This window comes from Drosophila grimshawi, unplaced genomic scaffold (genome assembly GCF_018153295.1).
Source record: "Drosophila grimshawi isolate 15287-2541.00 unplaced genomic scaffold, ASM1815329v1 contig_1377, whole genome shotgun sequence".
Lineage (NCBI taxonomy): Eukaryota > Metazoa > Arthropoda > Insecta > Diptera > Drosophilidae > Drosophila > Drosophila grimshawi.
The window spans coordinates 16,024,112-16,042,980 of NW_025062900.1; the positions used below are offsets into that span (position 1 = coordinate 16,024,112).

Genomic DNA, 18,869 nt, shown 5'->3' on the forward strand with positions numbered 1-18,869 from the left:
CGATAAATAATGTTAAGCCTGGAAATGTGAACGAAATCCTATTGTCTAAAATGTTAACATGTTAAAATGTTAAAATGAGTAGTTGAGAGTCATCGACAGCTCTCCAAAGTTAGGCGTCTGCACAATATAAATTGATGAAACGACAAACATTAGTTTCATATTTTTTATAGACTTAAAGTTCGTTGTAAATTGTAAAATTTGTTCGAAGAAATACAAGGAAAAAACGCAATTAACATTGCGATTCACGTGCTTAAGTCAGTCAAAACTCACTATCTGGCAACACGTGCGGCGCAAGTCGCTTGTGGATCTTGTCGATTTTGTGGAACGCGTTGTGTGCTTTTTCTGTTTCCAGCTGTGTTTAACGGCGCAGGTTGTGGCGAGTCAGACAAAAAAAAAAAAAGAACAAAGAAATAGAAACAATTTGCAAATAAAATCGTTGCCGTTCTAATTTCTGATTAATTCAAGAGCAAGTGAGTAATTTGTACTTTTATTTTTGTTATTTGGTGGCAAAAGCGTAGCAGATAGCAAAAACCCTTTCGCACAAATTGTTTTGCAAGAAGAAAAAATGCATTCACATATACAAATGCAAATGTACACACACATATGTATGTGTGTGTGTGTGTGTGTGTTATAGGGATTTCCACGTGGTTGCTAGCAAATTAGAATTATTCGATTCTTGAAGTACAATTATTGCCTATTTCAAGTTTTTAAAATCAAATATTCCAACATAAACGTACAGATCCATGCCAGTTTTAATCCATTATTCGAAAGCCGAGCACTTTTAATTATGCTGGAACATTTTTAGGGCCACGTGTTTTGAGGTTATATTTTCTTAAGGAAGCTTGAACTGTTTATTTTTTACGTTCAGTTTCCATTTACTAAGTCGAATCGCTCCCCCAAAATCCATGAGTATTGACAACTTATTCATATATATAAAAAATAATGAAAAGGACTGTTCCTTGTAAGATTTGTCTTCAAGTAATGAAATTATTACCAAACATTTTCAAAGCTTCGAAGCACTATCCCGAACTCTGCTATTATTTTTACCGTTTATTATCAACAATATTATCATTATCAGTTTAATAGTGCAAGGGCAAGAGATGGAACAGATATATTTTGCGCAAAAACTCGGTTCATTATAACCAATGACTCTGTTATGGTTATATATAAACATTCAAATTGTGATTTTGAATTGTAGCAAGTTTAAATTAGCGAAGTACCACTGTATGATCACTTCTGCTATTTGCTACCCCTTTTTGAGCCACCATTTTTGATCTCTGATCAAAATCCTAACGATCATTTTTGTTTTAGTAGAAATGGTGCCCGTCACTGAGCCGCCGCCGAAGTGGCATGTGGGCAGCGAGTGTTGCAAGTGCAAGGCGAGTTCCTTTGCCGGTCGTCGCTACGCCTGCTGGCAGTGCGCCAACTATCAGCTTTGTGGCACATGTTACGACTCTGGCGACTTGCCGGCAATGCCCGGCCACATGTTCTACCATCACCTGGACGTGCACTATACACTTGCCGAGTACGAGCTCTATTTTGGCGGCGAACCCTATCAAGCCGATAAGGTGCCCCAGAGCTACAAGTGTGCCATGTGCGACATGAACGGACTTGACCTTTACACCCTCGAAGCGCATGTCAATTCTGTGCATGCCAAGCACGGTGATTACTTTGTCTACTCGCTACTGATTCTCGCCCGTCGCAAGGCAGCTGATGAAGCTGCTATGGGCTTCAATCTGTCAGTGTCACAATCGGTCTACATGCGCTTGATGAGGCAGAAGGTCGAGAAGATGCGCGTGGCGAATTTCCCGGAGAACTATCATACGGTATCATCGATGCCAACGATAAAGTTCGAGTTACCCAATCGGTCGAATGACGGATCAGGAAGGGGTCGAGTGCGCCGCATGAATATGGAGCCACCTTCTACGTGCGACTTTATACCCGACTGGGCTCACACCTCGCCATCGCAGCAGCGTTTGCAACAGCAGCTGCAGCAGCAGCTACGCGAGCAGGAACTTCAGTTGCAAGAGCTGCGGCTACTGCAAGTCCGGCAACTGCAGCAGCAGCAGCACTACCGATCGTTGGGGTATCGCAATCAGGAGCGGCTGCCGTGGAACCGTCTCAATGATGATGCAAGCAGCACCATTTGCTATGCGGATGTCTTGCGTGGATTCAACAACAACGCAAACACGACCAGCAGCAGCAGTGAGAATAATCCTGATGAGAAAAACAAAACGGGAGAAATTGACAATTTGAATGTGGAAACGAATAAATTTTTGTGCGCACCGTTTTTGCAGTTTGCCGCCGAGGCGCCACTTGGCGAGCAGCCACCAAATCTCCGTGGGCCTTTTATTGAGGCACTACTGTGCTCCATGCTTGCCGACGAGGAGCTCAGTTTGGTGGCGCCACTACCAACAGGAGCTCTGCAATTCCCAAATCAAAGCATAAACGATGCCAATCAGGATCAGAAATGGTTCAGCGAATTTGTAGCAGGCAACGAGTACTCGATGACTGTGCCCGAGATGATCTCGGACGACGAAGAGGCAACTCAACACGTTGATGATGAACCCTGTATGATGGACATTGATTCAGATATGTATGAGCGCCATCCATATGGTATACCTCATCACGCCGTTTACGAGTGGGATGATGACGATGATGATTGGGACCCATCGTTTTCGGATTCAACCAATGAAATTGATGATTATTTTGATTATTAAATCTGCTACATATTACAGAGCAAAGCAAAACAAATACAGGAACTGAAAATGGGGAAAACTAGAAATGAAACAAATATTTCCATTTAATAAAACAAACAAAATCGATTGGCTTTTTTGTGGTCGACTTATTTACTTGGCCAAAAGAGCCCAAAAGATGTCTACATAGATAAGATGGCTAAATCTTATCTTATTCATTTCATATCTGTGAGTCGAACTATTATGCAATATTGAGAATAAATAACGATTTATTGCAAATCTAAATAGATTCCCAGACAAGGGAGAGTTCAAGAAAGAGCTTTCGTTATTACAGTTTTAAAGCGAACTGTATTTAAACTTGGTGAAGAGCTCTCGCCACGTGGCTCATGACATTTGTTAGTGTTGCGAAACGGTCTGAAGACTTCTTTGTCGTTTGTCGTCGCAGTTATAATACTCATATATGCTACAAGTCTTTTTATCTTAACATACACAAATCACCATAAATCTGAATACCTAATTTTAGTAGTCTGCCTAACGGGAATACAAATTTACGGTTCGTTTCTTGATCGATAAACTGCTGTCTTACACAACACCTATTTTTAATTTTGATCAAGTTGGCAACGCCAAGGAAACGTCAAATTTGCTTGTTTCGTGTTGAACTTTTCATTGTTCAGATTGTGCTCGCAATCAACGCAGTGTAAATGTAAAATTATAAAATTGAAAAATCATTCGAAAAAAACACACATCATCAAAAAAAAAAGAAAAAATTGTTAAGAAGCAGTCGTGAGAGTTTTCATTTAGTTTTTGTTCTATTTAACTATTTTTTTTTTATATATACCAAAGTCAACAAATTAATAATGTCTTTGAGCGACGAGACGATGAAGAGCAGCAAGTGTTTGGGCTGTCCAGCCGAGGGGGATCTGGGATTGCGTTACGAGTGCATCGTTTGCGGGGAGTCTGTGACGTATTGCGACAAGTGTCACGGTGGTGGCAAGAACAAGACGTGTGGCATGCACAAATACTATCATCCCATGAAGGCCATCTACAATCGCCAATTCTTCGAACTGTATTTCTATGGCGAGGAGCTAGTCGATGGCGAGGCGCCTCAAAGTTATGGTTGCGCTTTCTGTCACGAGCTTGGCTTCACCGCCGAGGAGCTGCAGTTGCATGTGCTCGAGAAGCATGCGGGGCACACGGATGCTCCCGATCTGCTGGACATATTAAATCAAATGAATGAGCAGAAGAAATGTGAGTACGCAATGGCTGTTGGCTGTTGGCTCTTAGCCTGATTGCCGGTCCGAGTCGTGCCACTTTAGCAGATTGCCTGCCCCCTTCGTATGGGTTTTCTTCATCTCCTTTTTTCGATTGCCCAACTGGCAGATGCCCTGTACGCTAATTCAAATTAAATGAGTCCGACTGTTTAATTGTCTAACGAATTTTTTGGCTGCATTCTATCTGACTAAAGAAAGATAATCCTTTCTGTGTTTATTGTCCGATCGTCAGACAGTTTATTTTTATTGCCAGATCTTAAATATATATATGATCTAGAATATATATGAATATATATTTCTGTATACTTGTGCAATTTCACAACTAGCTGCGACTTCTTTTTTTTTAGCCATTTTTAAAATGGTTGCATTGCATAAAGAAAAGGGTTTCGCAAATTTGCAAGTCAAATGGGCAAACATTTAAGCCCAGTCAATGCTTTTAGCCCACTTGTGGTTCACCTTTGGGCTTATGGCTGCTGCTGCTGCTGCTGCTGGTACTGCTGCTGATTGTTGCTCTTCCACTCAATCATTGCGTGGTAGCCGCAAAGCCAAATCTAAACCGTAATCGATGCGGAAACAGAACCGACAACCAAACCCAAACCCAAACCCAAACCTAAAACCAAAATCAGTTGTATTTGACACTCTCTATTAATGGCAAATTATGTGTCAACAGCTGCTTGGACGCACAGACGGACTCTGCTGATGGAACATTTCGCTCCAACACCTACACAACATCAATATACATATACACTACCCCACTCCCCACTGCCCCTTCCCCCACTCAACCCTCCTGGCTGCTGTCTGTTTTGACAACAAATTTTCCACTTCATTTGATAGCCGAGCAAAACTTGGCTTATTCTGTTCGTTCTCCTTATTTTGCTTGGATTCGGGGTTGTTTTTTGTGGCAGCTACTTCCTTGTGGCTTGGCTCTATTTTGCTTAGATCTGCAATTCCTTTATGCAATTTGTGTGTGTGTCTGCGATATTGCCCATTGTCGTAACTAAAGTTATATACTCGACTTATCTCAATTGCTTTAGTTTGGTGAATAATCGGGAGTTTCTTTCCTGTTTTGATTGATGCTTGTTTGTTTTAGCATTCAAATGACAAACTTGGTTAACAATCTCTATTTTATTGCAGCAAATGAATGTTTTACTCAGTTCAATTCTTTTAAACTACATCTGTGCTTTTCTTCCATCGTACTTGTAATTGAAGTAGTTATTTTTAAGGCATTTCCATTTAATGCACAGCTGCAAAATGCATTTTCCACTGCATTTAATATCATAATTGTACACAGGAATTTATTGTTGTTCCGGGCTCGTCATTGTCAGCGGTTTTTTCACACTGCTTTTTGCCAACTTTTGTGTGTATGGGTGTTGTGTGTTGTGGTGTGTGTGTGTGTTGTGGTGTGTGTGTGTGTGTGTTGTGTGTGTTGTGGTGTGTGTGTTTGATGTATGGCCGCATGAAAAGTGTGAAAATGCTTTTCACAAATGCTTTGCGAATCGCGTTGCACATTAATCATAGCTACGATTGAAAAAAAGTGCAACAAAAGCCGCAGCAACCGAGGCCAAAGATGGCAGCAGAAGTTAATGTATTGCAAAGTGTGCGCACAGCTGCAACGTGCAACGTGCAACGCTTTTAAGAGCTGGTCAACTCGTGCGACTTCTGTGCACCGGCTTGTAAATGTGGCACATATTTTATTTTCTTTTTCTTCTGTTAGTGAATAAGTTGCACAGAAATATGCACTTAAATTGATTTTAGAATGTTGTTCAATTTGAATAATAATCGACAGACGTCCGTTGATTCAAAATTTGCGAGAATATTATTCAAATTAATATTGAATATTATGAACATTTTCGACGAATATTAATTAATTTAAGTCAGCAACTATTTCCTTTTCTTTTATTTAAATCTGAATAGTCGTGTGCAAAATACAAGTTTGATTCAATTTAATTAAAATATATATTATATAAAACAATTTAGATTTATAAGCTTAATATTCAAAACATTGACTTAAGAAAATTAGTTTTAAGCAACTCTTCGCTGAATATTGATTTATTTATATTTTTAGCAAATATTTAATGTCAAGATTTTGTTTTTCTTTATCAGTTAAATTTGTATAATCTTATTCGATCTGAATTTATCCTTGAAACTGAATTTATATACATTTTCAATATTCAAAACATTTTGTGTTTAGTTTCAAGAACATCTTCGACGTATATTGAATAATTTATTCTAGTAAATATTTGATGTGTAGACTTAGTTTTCCAACTAGTTTCTACATGGTTGCAAGGGTCGAACAACTTGGCCACAACGCAGATTACTGTCCCTTTTTTTTGCCAAGCAGTTGCACGAAATGACGTCAAGCTGTGGCAGCTTGGGGGTGACTTGTGTGCGTGCCAAATTACCCCGAGCTACTAAGTATATAAGTAGTAGGATGGGGCGGGGAGGGGGTATATAAGGAACAATAGTGAGCAGCGCCCCCTTTTCGCAAAATGTACAAATATTGAATTACTAACGGGGTTGTCTTGCCTTCGTCTTGCTCATTGCAGCCACTGAGATCCGTTGCCAGGAGAAGTCGCGCGGCGGCCTCAGCTATGAGGTCATCCTGGCCGAGCCGGCACCCAATGTGGCCGTGCCCAAGCGACCCGTCACTCCGGGCAAAAATGTCAGCGTCGAGGAGATTGAGCAGAAGCTAAAGGCAGCCGAGGAGCGTCGCGTTGTAAGTGAAATCAATTGCAATTAAAGTTGTCATAAAGATCGATTGACAGTTGGCTAATCCTTTCACTGCAGTCCTTGGAGGCCCGCAAGATGGCCGAGATCTCCATAAAGCTGGCCAAGGTTGAGGAGGCTACACGCAAAAAGGATGAGATTACCAACGAGTTCATAACTCAGACCAAGGAGCAGCTCGAGACCAAAATGGAGCATCATGTGGAGAAGCGTGAGGCCATTATTAGCGACTTGAAGGAAAAGCTAAAGGTGAGCCTCATTTTTTTTTAGCCAGCTCCTCCTCCTCCTCTCTGGCAATCAATTTGAAATGCTCTCATTTTGTTTGGTTCATTTTGTATACAGATTCATGCCCAGGATATTGAGAAAACACGCGAGACGCTGGAGCAGCAGAAGGCCAACGAGCAGAAGGCCATCGAGGAGAAATTGAAGACCGCTCAGGCCTTGCGTGATGAGAACATCAAGAAAATGTTGGATCGCCTCAAGGAGCATGTGAGTTTTGTTGGTGGCAGTGGCAAATGTTTAATACTTGTTGTGCATGTCGTTAAAATTGTTGTTCGTTGTAGCTTAGCTTATCGCTTGTACTCATTTTAGTTATTTACTTATTAGTTATTGTATTATTTCGTTCTCAACTTGATTTACAAACAATTTTATACATTGCATACTTTCTTAAACTATTCATTTATTTATTGAATCTCATCCCCTTCACCAGAAATAATCATTTTCACATTTATTCAAGTTTTTTTTTAATTTTATTACCTGCAAATTATGATTATCTGCTTCAAACAAAACAATTTATATATTTAATAAATTTTTTTTTTTTAATTAATCTTTTTTATATATAAAAATAAAAAGAATTAACTAATTTTGTACGCTTGGTTTTCCTCCTCATCATCATCATTAAATGTTACTATGGCCACTTGGCCAACGATCGTCTGTTTTTCGCTTTGTCTGTTTTTGCCAACTGACCTTTGGCCTAAACCTTGGCATTCTCCGCAGTAAGATTTTGGCGCTTGTGCTTTTGAAAATTCTCCTTAAACAGCTGACGGCGTGTCGGAATCCGACCCGTAGCCGTTGCAGCCACTGCAAGCGTTGTCCACCAAATATACTCACTGGCAGCTTGGCCTTGGTTAGATCCAAGTAGCTCAAATTGCCGTCATTAGCAATGCTTGGCATTAGCATTAAAGTTAATGAAGACACGCAAATGGGAATCTGTTGAAGGTCCGGCTTCACTGCCAAATTGTATACCTCTGCAGCAAGACGCAACAAATCCAAATCCAAATCGGCGCTCAGCTGCAGTGCCTCCATATAATCCTTTCCTTTAACGACTGCGCTTAAGGATGAAGAGTCGCTGTGCAGCAATGAAAATTACATGTTTTTATTTTAATATCTCCAGCAAAGTTAAATACTTATAATTTATTTTAATCGTCTTTAAATTTAAATCCTTTTTATTTGTTTTTCTGATCTATTTTTTCACTATTAAAATATAGTAACAATAGGAATTGAATTAAGATCATTTATCATTTGCAAACTAATCATTTTAGATATTTAATTAAGATATGAATATTATTTTTAAAGACCAATAAATGGTTAATGGTGTCAAATAGGTATAAAACTAATATTTGTCTTGTGTACCAAGTGTTTTGATTTTTATCCATCGATATAATTTGTCGGATTTTGTCATTTTTTTTCTTTCGATCTCATTTAGAACACAATCAAAATTGCTGAAATCAAATCGCAGAACAATCAATTGGAAAATCAAAAGATCGAGGAGAAAGCGCGCATTATTGAAAACAAATTGTACACCGCCGAGCAGAATCGCGAAAAGGAATTGCTCAAGAAAATTGAGAAAGTTCAAAAACTTGTAGGTCACCACTCGCCCCCACCCCCCTTTCTACCCCACACACCCTACAACACCAACTTCCCACACAAAACACAAACAAGAAAATAAAATAAAAAATGTATTTGCTTCTGCTTTCGTTTGTATCATTTGCCTGCCGTTCATTTGTAGCAGTTCTTTACCACATTTGCATATAATTTGTATATATATCTAATGATTGTCCCATTTGCAGGAACGTCGCGCTGAGGTTGTGCGTCAGAACAAGGCCCAGACCCAGGATGTGGATGGACAGCAGCAGAGTCCCATTGCCTCGTCGGGTTAAGAGCGATGGTTGCTGCTGTGGATGAAATTGCCGTTGCTGAGAATGGGGCACGTAGAGCGTTCTCAATAAAGCGCACAGCGGCGGCTGCAACACACACACACACACACACCACACAACCACACATACGAGAACACAAAAAAAGAAAAAGATAAAGAAAAAGAAAAAGGAGAACAAAAAACTACAACACGTATTTAAACCAGAATCCCTTAAGCAACAACTGATTTGCTTCAAAAATTTCAAGTATTAAACAAAGCAAAACGAAAGAAAACAAAAAAAAAACGAACACGAAAATTACAAACAAGATTTTTGCTGAGCAAAGCGCAGGCAACCAAGAAGAAGAACAACACAATAACAACATCACAAACAACTACAACTACAAAAAAAACAAAAACCAAAAAAAAAATTAAGTAAAAGCAAAACATTTAATGGTCAACTCTACACTATTCTACAAAAGCGAATGCATTCTGCAAATTAATACGAAATACATTTAGTAAAGCAAGTTTACAACTAACAAATCGCAAATGAAAAAAACAAAAACAAAAAACATTTAACAATAAGATCTAACGATTTCATAGATATTTTATTGCTTTACAGATTTTAAATTTTTCAATAATTTCTATATGTCACTTTTAATTTGGTCTATGTGAATTTATTTTTATAGTTGATTTTAAGTTTGTTCTTTTTAAATGTATACAAAATAATTATTGAATGATTAATGTGATTTGCCATGCTTTTAAATGATATAACACTCGTATGTCAAATGTATTCTCAATTGATTTGCAGAGCATTTATCAATTGCAACTAATTGAATGCCATACATGTTTTTCAAATTGTATTTGCCTGTCGTTTTCGTATGCTTTGCTTGAAGAAAGATATTGAAATAAAATATAAATGTATATCAATTTTTTATTTAAAGATGCCCAACTGCATAACTTAATTTAAAATGTAGCGAGCTGGACATTAATTAACATTAATAACATTTTTGTATAAGTTCGCATTTTCTATCTATATAATAAATGTCAAACAGAAAAGATACATAAAAAATGCTTATATAAAAAGAAAACAAAAAAAAAACACAAAAAAAACTCAATAAAAATCCAATACAAAGTAAAACAAAACACAACCTTTTCGTTTCATTTACACAACATAAACAATTTAAACACTTTAGGCATTAATATACCTATAAATATATATATATATATTTAAATAAATATATATATATAAATCTATATTATAGAAATTGAAATACATAATAAAAATAAAATAAATGCATATTTTGTCTAACGTCAAGTTATATTTAGAAAGAAGTTGAAGCTGAAGATGGCGCAGATTTTCGGCCTCAAAAAATGGTTTAAATGAAATTTACTGGGGAAGGGGCGGGAAATTTAATGTATTAATTCTTAGGCAAATTTTGTGCATCAGTTGCAAAAACTCGTTTTCCGATTAATTGGCAAAAGTGCAACAAAATATAGCGCTGAGAATTTAGCTTAAATTTAAATTCACATACAGTTATAAATGTGTACTAATTCTGTAACTTAACTATGACTACTATAAATCAACACATACATATATAAATATAAATACATACATACACAGTAAAGTACAGTACAGTACAGCTACAATAAAGCAAACACAGCAAGCACGGCCCCCACAAGTCAGGACAAGTGCAAAACTTAAAGCATATTCCAACAAGAAAAACTAAATGCAAACATAAAACATAAAATCAATTCAATTGATAAAAACGCTTCGATATGTACTCAATTTACGATATATATACTACTATATATTAATGTATAACCAACATCAATAACCAACGAAATAAACAACAATCTTTTTTTATGAGGAAAGTGCGGTTACTTTTTTGTTTCTCCAAAATAAAAATAAAAAGGTTCTCTCTTAATTAAAAAAAAAACAAATGCAGCCTATGCAAACGTTTTATTTTAGGTTCATGCATTATTTTAAAACTAAGTTTACACACTAAATGAATGAAAATAAGTGAATTCTAATAATGAATGTATAATAAAAATGCGTAAATAAAATAAATGAAATATTTATAATTGGTAATTAATGCATTTTCATTTCAAATTAGATAATTATAATTGGTAATAAATGCAGTCTCATTTCACAACAAATTTGGCTGCTGGACACTAATTTCTGAGACATAACTGGAACTTAAAACTGTTTGTTCAGTTTATAATATAACAATTCTCTTATAAAATTGCTTCTGTAGTTTAAATTTCTGAAATCTATATATTTTTCTGTACTATATCGATTGTCATATGCTATATATAATTTTGAAATTTAATGATTTCCACAATAAGTGAAAAATGGAATGATATATAAAATTTTTAAATTAAATTAATAATGATTGTTATCATAACTTCAATTCAAAAGTTCTTTTACAGTGCTGGCAATAATAAAACACTCGTCGCATAAGATTTACATTCTAAAATTGTTTTTTATTTCAACAAGATGGAATAAAAACGTTAACAATGTAAACTATCTTTGCCGTCGCCGCACCACAGCAATAGAACTGCATTCTCGTAATCAACGACAGACGGCTGCTCCAGCTCCATCTGCTGCTGATCCTCGGTAGAATCGAGTATCGTTGTGCCATTCACATCCGTGGAATTCTCGCCTTGTATGAAATGATATTGCCCCGAACTGCTGGCCAAGATGGGCAGGGTGGGATGGAAACTGATGCCGTTGCAGCAGTCACCGTGCAACGGCAACTGCAACGCCTTAGTATTGGCCTCTTTCTCCAGATGCCACAGATTGAGCACACCCATGGTGTCGCCACTTGCAAGCCAAGAGTGCTGCTGTGGACTCAAATCGAATTGGATGCGTTGATTGGTGTTCACCAAGCGCTGGAACTCGCGCAGCGGCTGCTTATAGTTACGCATGTCCCACTGCAACAGCTTGGGACACTTGCGTGCCCCACTAAACAGCTGCCAGTTGCCGCCTCCTCCTCCTCCTGTTCCGGCATCATTCACATACCGCAGCTGGGTAATTCCGCCTGTGTGCCCACCCAGCGTAAAGAGTGGTCCCACTTTGGGGGCACAGCGCAGATCGTACTGCTGGATGTAGCCACGCCAGTTGCCACACGTGACAGTCTGCGGATGCTCTGACGTCTGAGCGATGCAGGAGACGGCAAATTTGACGGCATATTCATCGTAGCTGCGACCGGGTCGATTCGTGTCGAAGATCTTGATGCAGCGCTTGTAGCCCGCATAGATCTTTTGGCCATCCTGCGAGAAGGCCAGCGATATAGCGGCCACCACCTCGTCCACTGCGTCGTAGCCGGCGTAGCTGCAGCGCAGCTTCCCATCGAACGCGTCCCACATGTGGATGGGTTCGTGTTGACGCGTCGCCAGCCAGCTAAGAGCCGAGAGTTTCAATTAGTAACGGCCAGATTTTCAGCTTAGTATGGTCACTCTGTTTTCAATTTCGAGTTTATGCTAGTACGTCTACTCACAGACAGGTGTCGGGTTGTTGGCTGTTCATCAGCGGATACCAGACACAATCGTAAACGGTGCCGCCCTCCGGCACATGAACGGCCGACTGCAGCTGGGACAGACTACGCTCCATTGTGACACAGTCGGCATTGTACAGATCCAGGGGCAGTTCCATCACATGCATGCCATCCAAATGCACAGGCAGTAACAGACAAGTGCCATCTGGCGACCAGTAGCAGCCCTTCGTGTAATGTTGCGCCTCTGCCGACGACGACCAGCAGCGGCGACCCAACTCAATCAGCGCCTGCTGAAAGTATGCAATTGCCGGTGTAACCGTATCACTGCCCACTTGCTCCTGCTGCGACTGGTCCACCAGTTGCGATTGATCAGTCAATTGCGACTGATCAGGTTGCTTTGTGCTATTTCCCGCCGACTGATCGTCGAGTGTGTCTTCGATACTTATCACCCGCTCGCTCTCTTCCAGCTCGCTCTCCTCCTCCTGGCTGTTGTTAGTAATGTTATCCGCTGGTAGCATCTGGCACAGTATCAGCTTGTTGCGTTCCGTTTCGCTCAGACTGAAGCTGAGATTCGGCAAAGAAGAACTGGAATTTCCATTTGTTTTGGCGACCGGTGAAGTATTTGCGAGTGTCATTTCCATGCTGCTGTTGAAACTCACATTGTGATTGAGCAGGGACGATGTCTGTTCCAGCTCAGACATCGCATTGCTAGTATCGACTGCTGCAAAAGAATAAACGTGTTGAAAATAAATAAATGCAATTCGGTTAAAACTCACTTTGGTCCATGGCGGCTATTTCATTTCAACGCAATGCCGTCTGTGGTCACCCCACAAACCCATAACATTGGCAGAAATGTTACTTAACAGCGAGCACATTACATGAGTGATGCCACTAACAAGGGTGACCATAGATTGGGTTTTTGGGAAATCAGCTGTGCGTGTGAGTCGCATGGCAATAGGCGGTCTGGTGACTATAATTTTGAACATTTATTTTTTGGTAATTGTAATAATCTAATCTAATTTATCTGCAGCATATAATCGGACCTTAAAATTAATTATATACAACAAACCATGAGAAATGCCACTTGCAAGGGTGCCCAGCTTAAATAATTGGGCAGACCACTAATTACATTTGGAAATCAGCTGTGCGTGTGGAGTCGAATGGTAAAATAATTTTTAAAATTACCGCCTTGTGTATACTTGTAATTTTTGGAATTTCTAATATTTTAATCTAATGAGAGTATTTATGTATATTTTATACTTTGTTGTTGCTTTCTATACTTGCTAAAAAACTGTTGTTTTTATATTTTGCAAAATTATACAGCACCAACTTAAGTCCATTGTATTAATCTAAATACACTCAATTATTCCTTTAGTTTAATGCGGTTGTCTTGCACATTTCTCATATGGCATCTTTGGGGCCGTTATCCGCGATAATTAAGCAATTCAATTTAGGACCCTATTTGAATAATAAACAAATTTTGGTGGCATTCAAATGTGTTTTGGTAAGCAGAATGCGCAAGGAGAATTACTAAGAAGGTTAATCACACACACACATGTGTGTGTGTACGTGTAGCTGGATATGCTTGAATAGGCTTAATCAAATTTATTAAGATTTGTGTGCAAAATAAAATGTTGATTTGGCAGAAAGAGGCTCGTTACTTGAAGTATACTCCATTTAATCTATAGAAAATGATTAGATACACTTAAGGAAGCTTAAATTCAAGAGAAAAAAATCATATGCAAGCAATGGATATATATCCAAAATAAATAAGTATAAACAAGAATCGCTTAAACGGGTATTTAAAAGTCGCTTCCCATTGAAGTGCTTTAAATGATGACTTCATTTCTGATCGAGTTCAATGGTTTTTCGCTTATTTCCCCCATAATTGTTGTGACAAACAAACCATTCGTCATCTTTGTGATTTGCATATTGCATTAGAGCCTCCCCAAAAAATAGCCAGCTACAATTCGAGCTGTTAACAGGAACTCTTTGCTTTAGGCCAGGCCAAAATTCGACTCACATTAGAGGCGACAAATATCTTAATTGAATGCATTTTATATTAAATTGAACACAATGCAAATCTTTCACTGACATTGAAGCAGAAAAGGAATCAGAAACTGCAGCAGAAGCAGCAACACATGCCATTAAATGGCAAATGAAATTTAGATCGAATTGATAGATTTGGTTTTAAGAATCAATTAAGTAAAAGCCCAAAATGAAATATTTATGCAGCTGTCTGGCCACGGGGGAATAGGCAAGTATTTGTTACTGGGCGTTGTCCTTAGTGTCTGCCAGCTCTCCGCCCCCTGCTCCTAGCTCAACCCCAAAAAAAACCAAATTCAAGCCAAACGTTTGCTTTTCAATTTACTCATTTGCGTGACTGTACTTGGAGCTGCTCCTTATTTTTGGGGCTCCTCCTGTCTGCATAACTTGTCCTTAAGTTTTAATGCTTATTTATGTTGGTGCTTCGGTTAAAGTCGCATATTTATGTATCTACTGTGCATAGCTTTGGGCTTGGCTCCAGGTGAATATTTGGAAAACTGCACCCTTGAATTTACCTATGTGGCCACAACTTTGAGCCTTGTTATTTGGTTATTTTTACTACTACTTCAACTGCGACTTATTTGCAGATTTACATAAAGAAGGATTTGCAAAAGTTTACTTTCGATATTAATAAAATTAAATGTAAGTGTATTTATAGATAAGATTGTTTTCAAGGATTATTCATCTTGACAACATATTCTGTTATTTGAAAAAATACTTATATAAATTTAAATTTCAAGGAAAATTTCCGACAACTTGGATTCATGGAAAGATGGTTTTCAAATCATCTTGACAAAATATTTTAACATAATACGAAAATATACATTTTTACTGCATAAAGTGAAAAATTTCAGACAACTTGAAAGCTGACGTCAGCAAATAATAAATTGAAGACACCCTTAAGACTTGACAACTTGAATGAAAAGCGTAGTATAAAATTTGATGTTAGCATAATTACTTTGAGATGCATTTTGACAAAATAATATAATATATTTTGAGAAATACCATAAAATAAAGAAAAATGTTCGACAAATTGAATGCTATCATCATTAAATATAAAACTGAAACCAGCCAAAGAAACTCTTAATCAATAAGGCTCTTTCTCAGCGGTTTTACATTTTTATGACAGTGGAAACAATACTCTGGAAATTTGTAAAATACTTGTGTGGCAGGGGCGTGGCACTGCCCTCCCTTCATCATAAGCTTATGCAAACGCCAAGAAAATCGGAAATAAATAACTCAAAAGCAGATGAGTTTTTATAAAACTTTTAATTACTTGATTATTATGTATGAAATGTTGTTTAGATTTAGAGAATATGAAAAGAATATCAATTCAGCTCACCCTCAGCTTGGAAAAATGCTGTCTTCCTTGTATCTATGTTTTGTTCAAATTTTGTTGACTCCACATAATTTTGACATCCTTTTCACTTTGGCCTGTGTTGCTATATTTGAACAAAGCACAAAAAAAAAAACGGATGAAAAAACAAGTATTTTTGAAGGCGTTCAGCCAAAAAGACATTTTCGCTGTATTCATGTGGGAGTCATTAGGCTGGGGATCCTTATGCTATGGCTTTTTGCATAGCTCGGCAGGATTTACTTGTTTGACTTGTATCCTTTTTTGGCCTGTTGACAATGAGCGAAACATTTCAGCATAGACATTGCCAAGGATAAGTGTTTCTTTCCGACATGAATATTCATGTTTTGGGCGCAACTTAAAGACCATTTTCGTTTGCCAAACTTGAGGTTTGCGGTTGAATAAATTAGCCACAAATCGCATTTTATTGCCCTTGGAGAGACTCATATTCTTTTCGTTGTTTCGATGCTCTTTAAATGGGCCGTCAATATAATATACTCCATGGAGGCCTTATGGGCCATTTATATGATTTTTGGGTGACTTTTAGTATATTATTGAGTGTTGATGGTTTTCATGTCTTTCAAGTTTATAATATTTGTAATGTTTATAATAATTATAATGATTGTACAACTTTTTGTGGCTAAAAATGTCACATTTTTGTATGAGGTGCTTAGAGGATTCCTATACAACCTTACACAATTTATAGTTATTGTTATTAATTATATTATGAATGACAAATATGCAACGAGTGGAATTTAAAAACATGTCAACAATATCTGCACAAAATCATCATAAAAATTTGTTTATTTTGTAGCTAGGACCCTTGACAAATGTCAATTTCTTCAAATATTATTGATGGTTTATGTTTGTTTATTATTGATGATGATTTCTAAAGCTAGCATAAGCAGCTTAGCACCTTGCTGTCATAAATAATTCACAACAAAAAAGAAAGTACAGTTTTACAAGAATATGAACAGCAAAAATGTTGCATGCGTGTAATTATATACACAGAAAAAAATCGCACTGAAATGTAGAAAATCGCCTTGCTTCCAAATCTAAAATAATCTAAAAGTATAATTTTAAGATACATTTTTTTTTGTGTATATTTCGAAGTTCGTTCTAGAAACCAGTAACAATTTATCGTTCTTGGACTGAGACTTTTAATATCAGAGCAATGTATTTGCTGAGTGTAGCTTCGTTTAACAATGCAATTGCTTTTGATGACATACAATTTATACATATGAAAGATTGATGAGCCCCGAAAACGCTTCAAGGTTGTTCCACTTTCGTTTTGTTTTCTTGTGATTTTGCTGCTGTTCTGTTTGCCTGCAAAGATATTGGGCAAATACGCGTATTGGGTAAACAGCAGATAAATAACAGTTAGCACTGTGCTGTGATTCTGATTCTTTCAGCTGCTATAAAAAGGTGTTGCTGCATTCTGGCAAAGACACAGAGCATCCCCCAGCATCCCAGTTGATAGCAACATGTGCCAGCTTCTTCTCATCTATCTCAGCTGCTGCTGCCTGCTGCTGGTGGCTGCCACCACTGAGCTGCCCGAGGACGTTGCCACAACAGATGCGTCGTTTGGGTATCCCGATGAAGGCATTACATTGCAAGAGCTAGGCAAGCCGAGTCCCGAGGAGGAGCAATTGATGGCGTCACTGAAAGTAAACTGGTTGCCAATGGCGCTGGGCGCTGACCCAGACAAAGAGCTGACCAGGCAGGTGGATGAGGTGTCAAAACAGCACGAGGCGGACGAGAATGTTGAGGAAGAGGACGAGGTGGAGGAGGAGGAGGAGGAGGACATGCTGGAATCTGCACCGCGTGATGGCAACGTATGTCCCATCACTGCAGAGAAGGGACTGACCCGCCTGATCCGCAATGCCCGTCCTCTGCTCGATTTGCCCCGTTTGAGCAACATCTTGGCCAATGCTCGCGAGGATGGCAAGGTGAGTGACCTGTTTAGGCTGCTGCGCAGCGATCAGTTCAAGGAGCGCGTGCGGCAACTGCGCAACACCAAGGAGCAGGGCGCGCTGAGGGATTATGTGTGCCAGTCCCTCAAGCTCAACCACACCTATTACATTGAGTACGTGAGATTGCTGATCAATGTGCAGAACACCGAGCCGGTGACCAGTCCCTTGCCCAATCGTCGCCGGGGTGTGCGTGGATTGCTGCAGGATCTGCGCGATGCACTGCCGCGTGCCCAGTTGCGGGATCTGTATCGTCGCCAGCTGGTGGAGGATAGAGAGCTGGCCACAGCCGTGCGACGCATTCGCAGCCTCAAGTTCCGGCTTCTGCTCGCCAATGTGCGTGCTCTGCCCGAGTATCGGGTGGTGCGGAATGATCTGGAGTTGGCCGGAGTGCCGCTGCAGTTGCTCCTCAATCTGGTTTCCAATGCCTTGGGCTGGGGTTCCCTTGATGTGGGCACTGAGACGGAAATCTTAAGTGGCTTGGCTTAGGGTTGTGTATATATTTAATATACACTTCACCCATCAGCTTTTGACAACTCCTCTATGACTTACCTATTATATTCTGCGCTTGGCGTCAACTAAATCAATTGATTAACTTTCAATCTTCTCATTGCCTTTCTAAGTCTACTTAAAAGCTTTTTAGAACTTTCATCTCGTTTTATATCTTAATCTTTTTCTTTGAGAACCAAGGATTTAATGTAATGCAATTTATAATCTTTAATTAGCTCTTCTTATCAGAATTTGTGTATCGTGGTATTATTATTTCTACATACGCATATTATACATATTTAAATTAATTATCTTAAATGTTTTATTTTCCATTAATTGTCTCAAACATTATATTTATATAAATAAATAAAGCTACTCTTATATACATTTAAGATTTTATCATCCGTTTCTTTATTAAGCCATTTATAATCTTTTTTTTATTGTATATCTTAAAATTGTATAATTATCTTTCAATACCTGTTTAATATAATCCCTTTTTGATTGTATTTAATAAATTATAATTAACTTTCAATATCTGTTTAAAATTGTAAAATAGTTTAAAAATTATCTTTGGGTTTCTGCTTTTCTCTTCGATAACCATTAAAAATTGTAACAAATTCTGTTCTTTGCATTTGTAATCTTCGCAGATCCCCAACTTCTACAATACGAGTTGTTTCACTGCTGCTAT

The 18,869-nt window shown here is 38.3% G+C and overlaps 4 protein-coding genes across 13 annotated transcripts in view; 3 read left to right on the forward strand and 1 right to left on the reverse strand.

The window, feature by feature from the left end:
• Positions 1-8,959, forward strand: part of LOC6561949 (stathmin) — a 76,405-nt gene extending 67,446 nt beyond the window's left edge. For 4 of the 9 annotated variants that reach the window (XM_032735779.1, XM_032735778.1, XM_001987963.2 and 1 more), the window contains 5 exons: positions 6,514-6,683; positions 6,755-6,940; positions 7,034-7,180; positions 8,397-8,552; positions 8,761-8,959. In XM_032735779.1, coding sequence (XP_032591670.1) covers positions 6,514-6,683; positions 6,755-6,940; positions 7,034-7,180; positions 8,397-8,552; positions 8,761-8,850 — 749 coding nt within the window. In that variant the 3' untranslated portion in view covers positions 8,851-8,959. Of the gene's footprint in view, positions 1-3,373; positions 3,945-6,513; positions 6,684-6,754; positions 6,941-7,033; positions 7,181-8,396; positions 8,553-8,760 lie in introns of those variants that run through there. The other 5 variants (XM_032735781.1, XM_032735782.1, XM_032735783.1 and 2 more) reach the window with 3 other exon arrangements.
• LOC116805220 (E3 ubiquitin-protein ligase KCMF1-like) lies at positions 86-2,785 on the forward strand. 2 transcript variants are annotated; one of them, XM_032735774.1, is made up of 2 exons: positions 86-470; positions 1,312-2,785. In XM_032735774.1, the coding sequence occupies exon 2, from the start codon at positions 1,317-1,319 to the stop codon at positions 2,718-2,720; it is 1,404 nt and encodes a 467-aa protein (XP_032591665.1). In that variant the 5' UTR covers positions 86-470; positions 1,312-1,316; the 3' UTR covers positions 2,721-2,785. The 2 variants fall into 2 exon arrangements, with proteins under 2 accessions (XP_032591665.1, XP_032591666.1); XM_032735775.2 differs by having other exon boundaries at positions 202-470; positions 1,315-2,785.
• Positions 8,960-11,283: 2,324 nt separating the features above from the next.
• Positions 11,284-13,130, reverse strand: LOC6562661 (telomerase Cajal body protein 1 homolog). Its single transcript, XM_032735773.2, has 3 exons — positions 13,099-13,130; positions 12,326-13,043; positions 11,284-12,228 (listed from the first exon to the last, which is right to left on the reverse strand). The coding sequence occupies exons 1-3, from the start codon at positions 13,106-13,108 to the stop codon at positions 11,337-11,339; spliced, it is 1,620 nt and encodes a 539-aa protein (XP_032591664.1). The 5' UTR covers positions 13,109-13,130; the 3' UTR covers positions 11,284-11,336.
• Positions 13,131-17,206: 4,076 nt separating this feature from the next.
• On the forward strand, positions 17,207-18,241 carry LOC6562660. Its single transcript, XM_043214393.1, has one exon. It carries the CDS (start codon positions 17,207-17,209, stop codon positions 18,179-18,181), a length of 975 nt encoding a protein of 324 aa, XP_043070328.1. The 3' UTR covers positions 18,182-18,241.
• Positions 18,242-18,869: the final 628 nt, after the last annotated feature.